This window comes from Lithobates pipiens, unplaced genomic scaffold (genome assembly GCF_037356315.1).
Source record: "Lithobates pipiens isolate NorthernLeopardFrog02 unplaced genomic scaffold, aLitPip1_a1.2 Scaffold_19, whole genome shotgun sequence".
NCBI lineage: Eukaryota > Metazoa > Chordata > Amphibia > Anura > Ranidae > Lithobates > Lithobates pipiens.
In genome coordinates this window covers 43,138,495-43,152,758 of record NW_027507764.1, presented here as the reverse complement: position 1 = coordinate 43,152,758, position 14,264 = coordinate 43,138,495, and the positions used below count along the sequence as shown (strand labels likewise).

Here is a 14,264-nt window from a genome sequence, read left to right as displayed (position 1 = left end):
TTGGAGCACTCAGTTTAAGAAAGTGCTCATAATATCAGCTTGTTACCTGTATGGAAGACACCAGGGAGACAGAAATCTCGCTGATTGATATGGGATCAAATACTTATTTCACTCATTAAAATGTAAATCAACTTTATAACTTTTCTAAAATCAGTTTTTCTATTTTTTTTTGTTATTCTGTCTCTCGCTGTTAAATTAAACCTACCATTAACATTTATAGACTGATCATTTCTTTGTCAGTGGGCAAACGTACAAAATCAGCAGGGGATCAAATACTTTTTTCCCTCACTGTATGTGATCATATGTTAAAAGTCAGCAGCTACAGTATTTGTAGCTGCTGACTTTTAACCATTTCAACCCCGGAAGAATTTACCCCCTTTCCTGACCAGAGCACTTTTTGCGATTCGGCACTGCGTCGCTTTAACTGACAATTGCGTGGTCGTGTGATGTGGCTCCCAAACAAAATTTACGACCTTTTCTTCCCACAAATAGAACTTTCTTTTGGTGGTATTTTATCACCTCTGCGGTTTTTTATTTTTTCACGCTATAAACAAAAAAAATAGCGACAATTTTGAAAAAACGCATTCTTTTTTACTTTTTGCTATAATAAATATCCCCAAAAAATATATAATTTTTTTTCCCTCAGTTTAGGCCAATTACGTATTCTTCTATGTATTTTTGGTAAATAAAATAAAAATCGCAATAAGCGTTTATTGATTGGTTTGCGCAAAAGTTATATAGCGTCTACAAAATAGGGGATAGTTTTATGCCATTTTTATTGATATATATATATATTTTTTTTTACTAGTAATGGCGGCGATCAGCAATTTTTATCGTGACTGCGACATTATGGAGGACACATTGGACAATTTTTGACACATTTTTGGAACCATTGGCATTAATACAGCGATCAATGCTAAAAAAAAATTGCATTGATTACTGTAAAAATTTGACTGGCGTTGAAGGGGTTAACCACTAGGTGGCGCTGTAGGGGTTAAGTGTGTCCTATGGAGTGATTCTAACTGTGGGGGGGGGAGGGGGCTGTGTGTGACATGTCACTGATCATGCTCCCGATTACAGGAAGCTGTCATCAGTGACAGTGTCATTAGGTAGAATGGGGAGATGCTTGTTGACATTAGCATCTCCCCGTACTTCCTCTCCGTGAGACAATCGCAGGTATCCCCGCGGACATAGAGTGTGCAGGACCCGCGGTTACGGTCACAGAGCTCCCGGCAAGCCACCTCTTAAAGGGCAACGTATAGGGACGTTAATCCGCCGCAGTATATCTGCGTGAGGCGGTCGGGAAGCAGTTGGTGTTACTAAACCCAATAATATGAAAATAGTTCATCTGCTCCCCCACAGCTTATACATCTTTTTAGGTAAAAATATTTGACACAATATACCTTTTTTGGCTGATCTGTATACCATGGTCAGCGATAAACTGCACAGTTTCTCTAGTGCTGAGAGTTCAGGTAGGAGGAGATTTCCACGGCAGCCTGTAAACACGCCCATATGTGTGATGCCAATATCATGTGACCTGGCTAGCTCTGAGAACAAGTAAATGTTCTCTCCAGCAAAGACACAACTGAGCATGTTCAGGTGGGCTACTGCCTGTGTGTTAGCTGGCCTTCCCAAGATAAACAATGCAAGAAGGGGAGGATCAAACAGTCTTTTAACACAATGCAGAGGATTAACCCCTTAAGTTCCACAGTGAGTATAACAAGCATGCTATGCTGCATATACAGACAGATTTTACTGTTGTGGGTTTAGTAACACTTGAATTTTTTTTTTCCCCAGGCGGAACACTGCTTTAATGTTCTATATATATAGCAGTTGTTGGAGAAAATCAATAGAATAACTAAAATAACTGCAAAATGAACATTCATTTTGAGTTTATCTGATAGTCTTGCCATTAGGACACCTCTATATTTTTATTTTTTATTTTAAAGCAACATTGTATCGCAGTGCGTCCCCTCTAACTATGTTTTCAGTCCTCTAATAACGTGCCGCAGGAAGCGATTGACATCAGGCACAACATTATCTGTGCCTATTAGATTTATGGTTGGGTGGATGTTCAGGATAAGGTGATTTCAGCCTTTGGAGGGGATCAGATTGATACCCCTGTCACAGTCAGACGGGAATGGGAAATCAATTTGGAAATTCTGGTAGAAGCGAGCAGACACCCGGAGGGCGGCAATAAAGCGCTGCGTTTCGGATGTAGATGGCGATTCGCACATTGGCGGGGATATTTTCTTCACAGTTCTGAGGAAATGATCATTTTAAAGTCATTGTCCACTCCGGGGTAAATTGCCAACCCATCCGAGGAATGAAAATACGAGTGCGATGAACTATTGTGGGATAGAAAGCTGTCTGCCAGAGGCGCAAAAACGCAGCGTGATTTATAACACCAAGGAGACTTTTTTTTCCCTGGCAGGTTAAAGGGGTTGTAAAGGTTTGTTTTTTATTTTCTAAATAGGTTCCTTTAAGCTAGTGCATTGTTGGTTCACTTACCCATTCCTTCGAATTCCCTTCTAAATGTTTTTTTTCTTTGTTTTCTTTGTCTGAATTTCTCACTTCCTGTTCCTCCTCAGTAAGCTGTTCAGTAAGCTGTTCTGGCTGACTAAACACCTCTCGGGTGATGGTGTGAAGTTTACTGAGGAGAAACAGGAAGTGAGAAAGTCAGACAAAGGAAAAAAAACATTTAGAAGGGAAATCGAAGGAAAAGGTAAGTGAACCAAAAATGCACTAGCTTAAAGGAACCTATTTATAAAATAAAAAACAAAGCTTTACAACCCCTTTAAAGCGGAGGTCCACCCTAAAATGGACCTCCGCTCATCGGAATCCCCCCCCCCTCCGGCGCCACAATCGGCACCTTTCAGGGGGGAGGGGGGTGCAGTTACCTGGATAATCCAGGTAACTGCACCCACTTCCGGGCTAGCTCTCTGCGGAAAGTTACGCCCCTTTCCGCAAGCGCCCGCCCCCTTCAGCAAGTGCCCCGCTGCCTGCTGGGAAACGCACAGCTCCCAGAGGCAGCGGGGACCGTCCGGATTGCGCCGCGCGGCTCGCGCATGCGCAGTAGGGAACCGGGAAATGAACCCAAGATGGCGGCGGCAGGACCTGACAGACGAGCGAGCGATCGGCTTCGGGTGCCGACATCGCGGGCGCGCTGGACAGGTAAGTGTCACTATTTAAAAGTCAGCAGCTGCAGTATTTGTAGCTGCTGGCTTTTAAAAAAAAAAAAAAAACGCGGAGTCCCGGTGGACTCCCGCTTTAAGTCGCACTGATCAAAGGGTTTGGTGTTGTTGAAAGGGAATACATCCAATCTTTTTGTGAAAAAAGAAGAAAACAAGTTGAACTGAAACAATCATGATTAAAAAAAAGAAAAGATAACATTTAACTAAAACAATTATTTTGTTTAACCCCGTCACACCTAAGAGTAAAACAAATCTTAATGCCTAAGCACAATTTTGCAACCTTGACGTTTGTTAGTAAAACTGTACAAATCGTCACAATTACTTGTATCCAGGTGGATTTTAACACATTTTTTCCAGGACAAATTGGACTTTCTTTTGGTGGTAAATAGTTATAGATAGCTCCTGATTTGATAAAAAAAAATAAAAAAATTGGGTTGTTCCTTGGTGTAAGGTTATGGTAGTAATAAGAAAAATACAGCTAAGTCTTATAAAAAAATAAAAATAAAAATAATATTTTACTATTCTGTGCTAGTTTTCCCTTTTTGATAAAAAAAAAAAAAAAAAGGAAAACCAGAATAGTATTTTTTTTTTTTTATAAGACTTAGGGTCCTTTCACACGGGGCGGATCAGTTCTGATCCGCCCCGTGGATATCCGTTTGCTCAGCGGGGATCACTCCGCCGATCCCCGCTGAGCAGGGAGATGACAGGTCCGTCTCTGCATACTGCGCAGGGACAGACCTGTCACAGTGCCGCTCTCCCCAATGGGAGATCGGATGACGACGGACCGCAGTGCCCGTCGTCACCCGATCCGATCCGCAGACGGATGGAAAAATAGCTTTTTCCTCCGTTACACTTTTTCGGATCGGAGCGGGTCGGATGTCAGCGGACATGTCACCGCTGACATCCGACGCTCCATAGAGCTCTATGGAGCACCCGTTCAGGTCCGCCTGAAAAACGGACAGGCGGGCCTGAACGGGACGTCAGTGTGAAAGGGGCCTTAGGTTATGGTAGTAATAAGAAAAATACAGCTAAGCCTTATTAAAAAAAAAAAAAAAAAAAAAAAAATGGACTATTCTGTGCTAGTTTTCCTTTCCTAAATAAAAATAAGGGAAAACTAGCACAGAATAGTAAAATATATATTTTTATTTTTTTTATAAGACTTGGCTGTATTTTTCTTATTACTATCATAACCTTACACCAAGGGACAACCCAAAATTCTCCTGCGCTTGATGATCGAAGCGATACCACATACTGTATGTTAGTTGTTGTTTGTACCCGTAGTACAGCCCAGAAACAATAGTGCACCTTTTTTTTTTTTGGTCCTACCTAAAACACTGTTACTAATTAAAAAAAAAAAGAAGAAACCCTGACCTTTGACCGATCACTAACCCTGGCACCGACCTAGCTCAAACCTTGATCTAGGTTTTTTTATTTATTTTTTTCTCTCTGCCTTTCTGAAGCCGCATATGTGTTATGTCGGTGAAAAGAAGGTTAAAGAAAAAAGTTGAACTTAAGGGGTTGTAAAGGTATATTTTTATTTCTTTTTAAAATAACAAACATGTTATACTTACCTTCACTGTGCAGCTCGTTTTGCACAGAGTGGCCCTGAACCTGGTCTTGCATGTTGAGGAGTGCTCGCGGGCGCGCTCCCATGGTACAGCCGGTGGCCATAGCCGCTCACTGTATCACTCGGCCCGGATGAATTGACAGCAGCAGGCTTCATTGTCTGATGTTTTTTTCACTTTAATGCATTAAGGTGAATTTTTTTTAACTTTTACAACTCCTTTAAAGCCCAGCTGAACTTCCAGTTGTAGTAGGCCTTGTGCGCACTTGGGGCCGGTTCACACCACTGCGATGCGGGAACCCTGCAAATCCACTTTGGGTTCCCGCATCACATGTTTCCCCAGCAGCAGTTCGCATAGGGCAGTGTCATGTAAAAGTTAATGACACCCCCAAACCAGTTCCCATATCGCAGTGCGATCTGCAAACTTGGACAGGAATCGGATCGCATTGCGGGTGAACACCCATGCGATCCGATTCTGCTGCGCACCAAGAAAAAAGGTTCCTTTGCGAATTTGATGGGAATTCAGCGATACGATCTTTATGGCTGAAATCGCATCGCACAGAGATCGCATGTCATTTTTACTGCAGTGTGGTGCAAGTCACATTCAATCTCTGATATTGCACCAGTGTGAACCGGCCTTAGCGTTATAAAAACGCCAGTAGTGTGTCAGGGCTGGGCTCAGCCCTTCCTTCTCTAAGCTGGCCGCTCAGCTATCGGCTAATTGCCAGCTCCCATCTCTCCACAGTGACTCAGCTGTTGATGATATCCTGCTCATCAGTCCTGCCTACTTAAGCCGTCCAGTCCAGATGATCTCTGCCTTCACCTTGGTCACATCTCTAGAGACGCTCGCCTGTGTTCCTGTTAAAGACTTGCTTGGCTGACATTCCTTCTGGCTCCAGATCCTGCTTGCTGTTCTACTACACTCATCTCCGGCTCCCTGATGTTTTGGCTTGTCTGACTATCCGTTCTGGTTCCTGAACTCTGGCTATGTTTTGACTACGTTTTACTTTTTAGCTTTTATTATTATTAAACAAGTGTGATTTAACTGTACTTCTGTCTCAGTCTGATTCATGTTTTCTGACATAGCGTTAGCTGTATAATGCCGTGTTAAAACCGTACAATTTGCCATGGGCCTCAAGCTCACAAAAGCTTGAGGCCCAAAAATGCTCCAACGCTGGATAGCCATGTTTTTACAGCATTAGAGCGCTTTACAGCTCTTCAAACGCACTAGCTCTGGGTGTTTTTTCCAGCCTGCAAATGCTCCTACCAAAAACTGCTGATAACAGCGTATGTGTGCATGGACACATAGGATAACATGCTGGAGAGTTCACTGGCTGAAAAAAAAAAAAAAAGCCTGATGCCCAAAACAGCAGCTGTAGAAAACGCACAGTGTGCTTGAGGCCTAAATTGGCTAAATACATTCCAGGTGCATCAAATCAAAAGGTATGCAAAGCCCTATGCTTGCTAAAGCACCCACAGTCTGAGTAGAAAACCTGTCCCCCTGCCAGTATGCTGCCGAGAAGGAACTTTGATCTCTGTGCATAAATAGTGGTCTCTCTGCAACCGACTGACATTCCCTTTGCAGAGTCAAAGCTAGAGCTCTTCATTTATCAAATCTCATGCTCTATTCTGGTTGGAGAGCTGTAGCATTGATTCAGTCAGTGTGTCGGACCTCTGCAAGGGGGCCACTGCTTCCACGCGGAGAGCAAAGTGTCCTTTCCTGTAGCATGTTGGCAGAGGACAAGCTTTTCTTCTCTGGCTGTGGCTGCTTTCTAAAGAAAGCAAACTGCAAGGCTTAGCACACTTTTTTTTTTTTTTTTTATTGATTTAAATGGCAAGTTCAGTTGGGCTTTAACTGCTTCCGCGCTCTTGGCTCTTTAACCATGTGATCGGCTGTGTCCAATCACAGCCGGTCACATGTAAACATGAAGATGCCGGTAATCGGCGGTCCTCGCCTCACACTGACAGACTGTGTGACGAGGAGAGCCGATGAGTGGCATCTCCTCACATGGAACATCTAGGGATGTCAGTGCCCTGATTAATATATAGTGCCAACTGTGTCACCAATCATTGCCCACCAGTGCCAGCAATCAGTGCCCACAAGTCCCACCAATTGGTGCCCGTTAGCGATGCCAGTTGGTGCTGGCTATCAGTGCTGCCTGTCAGTGCTGCCCATCACTGCTGTTGATCAATGCCCATCAGTGCCACCCATCAATACCCATCTTTACTGCCTATTAGTGCCCATTATTGCCACCTATCAGTGCCCATAAGTGTGGCATATTAGTGCCTCCTCATCAATGCCCATCAGTGCCACCTCAACAGCGCACATCAGTGAAGGAGGAAAAATACTTGGTTACAAAATGTACTAACAGAAACTAAGTAAAAAAAAAAATGGTTTTCTACATTTTTGGCCTTTTTTTTTTTTTTTGTAAAAAATAAAAAACCCAGCAGTGATTAAATACCACCAAAAGAAAACTCTATTTATGTGAAGAAAATGATAACAAATGTATTTGTACAGTACAGTGCAACATGACTGCGCAATTGACATTCAAAATGCGACAGCGCTGAAAAATTTCCTGGACAGGAAGGGGGTGCAAGTGCCCAGTAGGCAAGTGGTTAAAGCTTAAATCCAAGCAATTTTTTTTTTTTGTGTGTGTGTTCTTGATTTTTATAGAGTGTGGAAGAGTTGACTTCCAACCAGCTTTTAATTTAACCCTGCAACACCTGTCCAAGGAATGAGGCTCTAATTGGCTTAAAAAAAGGCTAGGTTCGGGGTGCAGCGCACTACGCCCTAAGCCCACCCAGTTCTGTGGCAATAGCCGGCCGACCAGGGGGGGGGGCATGGTTGTCTCTCCCACCAGCACCAACACCAGCTGCCACTGCTCAGATGGCAATAAAAACAACCCTAGTCCTAATGCGTTCTGCTACAAATGTGTTCTTTTTGTTGCCTGTGTACTCTTTGACCTTCTGTCCTGCCAGAAAATTAGGGGAGGGCTATTTCTAATGGAAACACGGGCAGCAGTAAAAGCTTGACAGAGGTTTTATCAAAAGGAAATAAAAACAAAAAAAAAAATAATTCAGGCTGGAGTTTACAACCATTCTGGGGATGACACGTTTCCTGTGCCCTGAGATTTCCTATCACTTCCTGTCCTGGAGAGGCAAGGGGAAATTAGAGCAATTCTCCCCAAAGAGAGAGTCTCATCTTAGACAGTTGTCACCAGAACATTTGTCCCTATTGGAATATTTCCTTTTAGTCCGGCCTTTCTCAACATTTTCAACACAGAGGAATCCTTGAAATAACTTTCTAAGACTCAAGGAACTCCTGATAAAAATGATTATATCTACAACTCATGATACATTAGTGTGATGGTCGGTGGGAAGAATGCGCCTTACACTTGTGGTCATTGGGAAGAATTACCCACTTTTTATATATAGCTAAAAAGATCAGTGGTGTCAGTGGGAACCGAAGGCAGAAATTGCTAATTTCTGGAGGTACCCTGTTTGAGAAAACCTGCCCTAGGCTATTGCTGTGGTGACAATTCAAAAAAAAATAATTTGTCTTTTTATTTTACGGATAATGGGCAACAGGACAAATAGAACGTTATTCTCTACCAAAGTGAACCAAAAAAGTGCATGTTACACACACAAAGTGTACAAGGGTGTGTCAAATGGTCCCCCTCCCAAAGGAGAAGTACCCTCCCTGGAGTAATGCACACTCGGGTCCACCTAGACCAGTGATAGCGAACTACAGATGTTTTGGAACTACATTTCCCATGATGCTCCACTACACTGCAGAGTGCATGAGCATCATGGGAAATGTAGTTCCAAAACATCTGGGGTGCCAAGGTTCACCATCACTGGTACAGACCAAAAGGCCAAGGGGATTCCGCTCCTTAGGATCGGCCAAAGAGACACCCATCCAAAGCTTGGGAGTAAGAAACCCAGGGCCCACGCATCCTCCCCCCCCCAGCACCCCAAGACTCACATTTTACAATCCTGGATATATGTTATATTACATTGCATAATATCTCATTACATCACATATTATTCTTTATCATTCTATATATATATATATATATATATGCAGTGCATAACACGTTTTTCTATTCCTAGCTCCAGGCGGCACTCGCATAGATGATGGAGACAAAACCAAGGTGGCCAATCACTGTGTTTTTGGAGCCAATGAGGATTATGAGACTATGCGTAATTATGCCCAGGTAAGCTACGAAAAGTTCTAGCACATCCCTGATGGTTTTGTATAAAAAGTCTTCATTCAAGTCAAACGAGACCTTTTTTTTATTTAGATCTTTTTGTACAAGGAACACAATAACCGGATTGTTAAAAAATGTCCATTGGGTAAAAGCGGTTTTCCTGGCTATGCAATGTGAGCCCTCCATGTGCCCTGCAACTGCTATGTTTTTAATGAGTGGAAAATGTAGCAAAGCATGAAATACAACCTGGCATGTAATTCATAAATTTTTTATTTTTTTTTTTTACTTTTGTTTAAAGTTATGCCCAAGAGCAGGTCCCAGAAGGTGCCTTTATGTTGTTGGCATCATTTAATCTTTGTGCCTCTCTGATTAAATTTCACTTTACTACTTCTAAAAGACTTTACTGACTTCCCGGCCAAGCCCCGCCCACAGGCTTGCACAATGTCCAGTAAGCGTTCCTTTAGTGGCCACTGATGTGCTGTTATTGTAGAAGGGGTAATAGCATTTGGGCAGGCCTTGGCATGGAAATCAAGGCAGTTCCCACTAAAAAAAAAAAGTGGAACCAAAGCAGAGAGACGCACAGTTTTCCAGCTAACAGTTGGGAGAAGCAAGCCATACTGTACCTGCTGTTAGATGTGACTTTTAGCTCTTGTACACACGGTCGGAGATTCAGTCGGAATGTGTCCTATCAGACCATTTTGTCGGATATTCCGACTGTGTGTGGTCTGCATCGGACTGTTTCCATCGGAGTATCTGACGGACCAATTTTTCCAACTTGCCGGTAAAATTTTCAGACAAAATGCTCCGATCGGACATACTCCAATCATGTGTAGCCTACTCCGACGGACAAGGTGCCACGCATGCTCAGATCAAATTCCTAGACCAAAGCTATTGGCTACTAGCCTGAACGTAGTCCCGTCCTAACGAAATAACGTCATCACGTTATGTACAATCGGATTTCCCGACAACTTAGTCCGACCGTGTGTAATTAATCCGTCAGAATTACTCCGACGGATTTGGTTGTCGGAATCTACGACCGTGTGTACAAGGGCTTAAGGGTATATTTATAAAGTAGTGAATGTGACTTTCACGACAATCACTGATGATGAATCAATCCCTTTCATTAATAACTTATGCACTTTGAAGATTCAACTGAATTATATTTTTGTTGAACACCAGATTCGCTTCTTCATAAATATTCCCCTTTGGCCTCCTTTGCTTTTTTTTTTTTTTTCAAAGCCATCCATGGTGGATCACATTTACTAGGTGCTTGAGCGACAGCTTGAAGGTGTTCAGGAGGTAATACCGCTGCTTCTTTTGATCCCAAGGGGGGATTTTGTATTCCAATACCATGCTGTAACTGTGTGCCAAACGGTTATGGCATGGTCCCCATGACTTTAATGGGTCCATTTGACTTTACTTAAATGGGTCCCTTTGACAAGAGGCACCATCTGTCAAATGTGACATGACTTCAATTTCCTGCACCACAAAGAATTACAGCAACTGCAACGTGTACAGACCTGAGTGGCTGCCATTTAAAAAAAAAATAATTTGGCAAGTGGTAAAAATGCAGACCAATCATTTGTTTTTACCACCCCTTTTCAGCCCATGCAAACTCGACCTTAAGCTGGCCATGCATCATAGCATTTTCATATTCAATTTCCCCTATGCCGCGTACACACGAGCGGAATGTCCGACAGAAAAAGTCAGACAGGAGCTTTTCATCGTATATTCCGATCGTGTGTATGCCCCATTGGACTTTTTAAGTCAAAAATTCTGATGGACCTAGAAAGAGAACATGCTCTAAATATTTCCGATGGAACCAATTCCTATCGGGAAAACCGCTCATCTCTATGCTGTTCCGACAGACCAAAAACGACACATGCTCTGAAGCAAGTGCGAGACGGAAGCTATTGGCTACTGGCTATTTAACTTCCTTTTTCTAGTCCTGTTGTACGTGTTGTACGTCACCGTGTTCTTGACGATCGGGCACTTTGGTGTGATGGGAAAACTTGTCGTGTGTACAGGGCATAAGATTTACCTTCAACTATGTAGGGCAAGCCCAGGGTGTCAATTTTTCATTTTCAAGTTTCGGGTAATCGACTTGCGGCTTGAAGTTTCGGCCAATCGGCTTGCGGCTTGAAGTTTCGGGTAATCGACTTGCGGCTTGAAGTTTCGGCCAATCGGCTTGCGGCTTGAAGTTTTGGCCAATCGGCATGCGACTTGAAGTTTCGGCCAATCGGCTTGCGACTTGAAGTTTCGGCCAATCGGCTTGCGACTTGAAGTTTCGGCCAATCGGCTTGCGACTTGAAGTTTCGGCCAATCGGCTTGCGGCTTGAAGTTTCGGCCAATCGGCTTGCGGCTTGAAGTTTTGGCCAATCGGCATGCGACTTGAAGTTTCGGCCAATCGGCTTGCGGCTTAAAGTTTTAGCCAATCGGCTTGCGGCTTAAAGTTTTAGCCAATCGGCTTGCGGCTTGAAGTTTCGAACAATCGGCTTGAGACTTGAAGTTTCGGCCAATCGACTTGCGACTTGAAGTTTCGGCCAATCGGCTTGCGGCTTGAAGTTTCGGCCAATCGGCTTGCGGCTTGAAGTTTCGGGTAATCGACTCGCGGCTTGAAGTTTCGGCCAATCGGCTTGCGGCTTGAAGTTTCGGGTAATTGGCTTGCGGCTAGAAGTTTCGGCCAATCGGCTTACGGCTTGAAGTTTCGGCCAATCGGCTTGAGGCTTGGAGTTTCAGCCAATCGGCTTGAAGTTTCGGCCAATCGGCTTGTGACTTGAAGTTTCGGCCAATCGGCTTGCGGCTTGAAGTTTCGGCCAATCGGCTTGCGGCTTGAAGTTTCGGCCAATCGGCTTGCGGCTTGAAGTTTCGGCCAATCGGCTTGCGGCTTGAAGTTTTGGCCAATCGGCTTGCAGATTGAAGTTTCGGCCAATCGGCTTGCGGCTTGAAGTTTTGGCCAATCGGCTTGCGGCTTGAAGTTTCGGCCAATTGGCTTGCGACTTGAAGTTTTGGCCAATCGGCTTGCGACTTGTTCGGCCAGTCAGCTTGCAACGTGACATGTTAGGTATCTACTCGGCATAACTTCATTTTTCACATTATGCGAAAAAAATGGGCTAACTTTACTGGTTTTCTTTTTTTAGCACAAAACTGTTTAAAAAATAAAACTTGTTTGAAAAATTAATACGCAAATACCACACAAGATACAAAGTTGCAACCACCGCCATTGTATTCTCTAGGGTCTTTGCTAAAAAAACATGTTTGGCGACTTGATGATCAGCCAATGGGCTTGCGACTTGATATTCAGCCAATGGGCTTGCGACTTGTTCGGCCAATCGGCTTGCGGCTTGAAGTTTCGGCCAATCGGCTTATGGCTTGAAGTTTCGGCCAATCGGCTTGAGGCTTGGAGTTTCGGCCAATCGGCTTGCTGCTTAAAGTTTCGGCCAATCGGCTTGCGGCTTGAAGTTTTCGGCCAATCAGCTTGCGGCTTGAAGTTTCGGCCAATCGGCTTGCGGCTTGAAGTTTCGGCCAATCGGCTTGCGGCTTGAAGTTTTGGCCAATCGGCTTGCAGATTGAAGTTTCGGCCAATCGGCTTGCAGATTGAAGTTTCGGCCAATCGGCTTGCGGCTTGAAGTTTCGGCCAATTGGCTTGCGACTTGAAGTTTTGGCCAATCGGCTTGCGACTTGTTCGGCCAGTCAGCTTGCAACGTGACATGTTAGGTATCTACTCGGCATAACTTCATTTTTCACATTATGCGAAAAAAATGGGCTAACTTTACTGGTTTTCTTTTTTTAGCACAAAACTGTTTAAAAAATAAAACTTGTTTGAAAAATTAATACGCAAATACCACACAAGATACAAAGTTGCAACCACCGCCATTGTATTCTCTAGGGTCTTTGCTAAAAAAACATGTTTGGCGACTTGATGATCAGCCAATGGGCTTGCGACTTGATATTCAGCCAATGGGCTTGCGACTTGTTCGGCCAATCGGCTTGCGGCTTGAAGTTTCGGCCAATCGGCTTATGGCTTGAAGTTTCGGCCAATCGGCTTGAGGCTTGGAGTTTCGGCCAATCGGCTTGCTGCTTAAAGTTTCGGCCAATCGGCTTGCGGCTTGAAGTTTTCGGCCAATCAGCTTGCGGCTTGAAGTTTCGGCCAATCGGCTTGCGGCTTGAAGTTTCGGCCAATCGGCTTGCGGCTTGAAGTTTTGGCCAATCGGCTTGCAGATTGAAGTTTCGGCCAATCGGCTTGCAGATTGAAGTTTCGGCCAATCGGCTTGCGGCTTGAAGTTTCGGCAAATTGGCTTGCGACTTGAAGTTTTGGCCAATCGGCTTGCGACTTGTTCGGCCAGTCAGCTTGCAACGTGACATGTTAGGTATCTACTCGGCATAACTTCATTTTTCACATTATGCGAAAAAAATGGGCTAACTTTACTGGTTTTCTTTTTTTAGCACAAAACTGTTTAAAAAATAAAACTTGTTTGAAAAATTAATACGCAAATACCACACAAGATACAAAGTTGCAACCACCGCCATTGTATTCTCTAGGGTCTTTGCTAAAAAAACATGTTTGGCGACTTGATGATCAGCCAATGGGCTTGCGACTTGATATTCAGCCAATGGGCTTGCGACTTGTTCGGCCAATCGGCTTGCGGCTTGAAGTTTCGGCCAATCGGCTTATGGCTTGAAGTTTCGGCCAATCGGCTTGAGGCTTGGAGTTTCGGCCAATCGGCTTGCTGCTTAAAGTTTCGGCCAATCGGCTTGCGGCTTGAAGTTTTCGGCCAATCAGCTTGCGGCTTGAAGTTTCGGCCAATCGGCTTGCGGCTTGAAGTTTCGGTCAGTCGGCTTGCGGCTTGAAGTTTCGGCCAATCAGCTTGCGACGTGACATGCTAGTTATCTATTTACTCGGCATAACTTCATCTTTCACATTATGCGAAAAAATGGGCTAACTTTACTGTTTTTTTTTTTTTTTAGCACAAAACTGTTTAAAAAAGAAAAGTTGTTTGAAAAATTGATGCGCAAATACCGCACGAGATACAAAGTTGCAACGACCGCCATTGTATTCTCTAGGATCTTTGCTAAAAAAACATATGTTTGGCGACTTGATCAGCCAATTGCGACTTGAAGTTTTGGCCAATGGGCTTGCGACTTGATATTCAGCCAATGGGCTTGCGACTTGATGTTCGGCCAATGGGCTTGCGAATTGTTTGGCCAATGGGCTTGCGGCTTGAAGTTTCGGCCAATCGGCTTGCGGCTTGAAGTTTCAGCCAATCGGCTTGCGGCTTGAAGTTTCGGCCAATC

General features: G+C 44.0%; 1 protein-coding gene across 1 annotated transcript in view; it reads left to right on the top strand.

Annotated features, from left to right (window-relative positions):
* The window catches only part of BZW2 (basic leucine zipper and W2 domains 2), a 234,318-nt gene that overhangs the window by 80,583 nt on the left and 139,471 nt on the right, over nucleotides 1-14,264 (top strand). Inside the window, exon 4 of the mRNA XM_077490692.1 lies at nucleotides 8,872-8,975. Within this exon, the coding sequence (XP_077346818.1) occupies nucleotides 8,872-8,975 (104 nt within the window). The remainder of the gene's footprint in view (nucleotides 1-8,871; nucleotides 8,976-14,264) is intronic.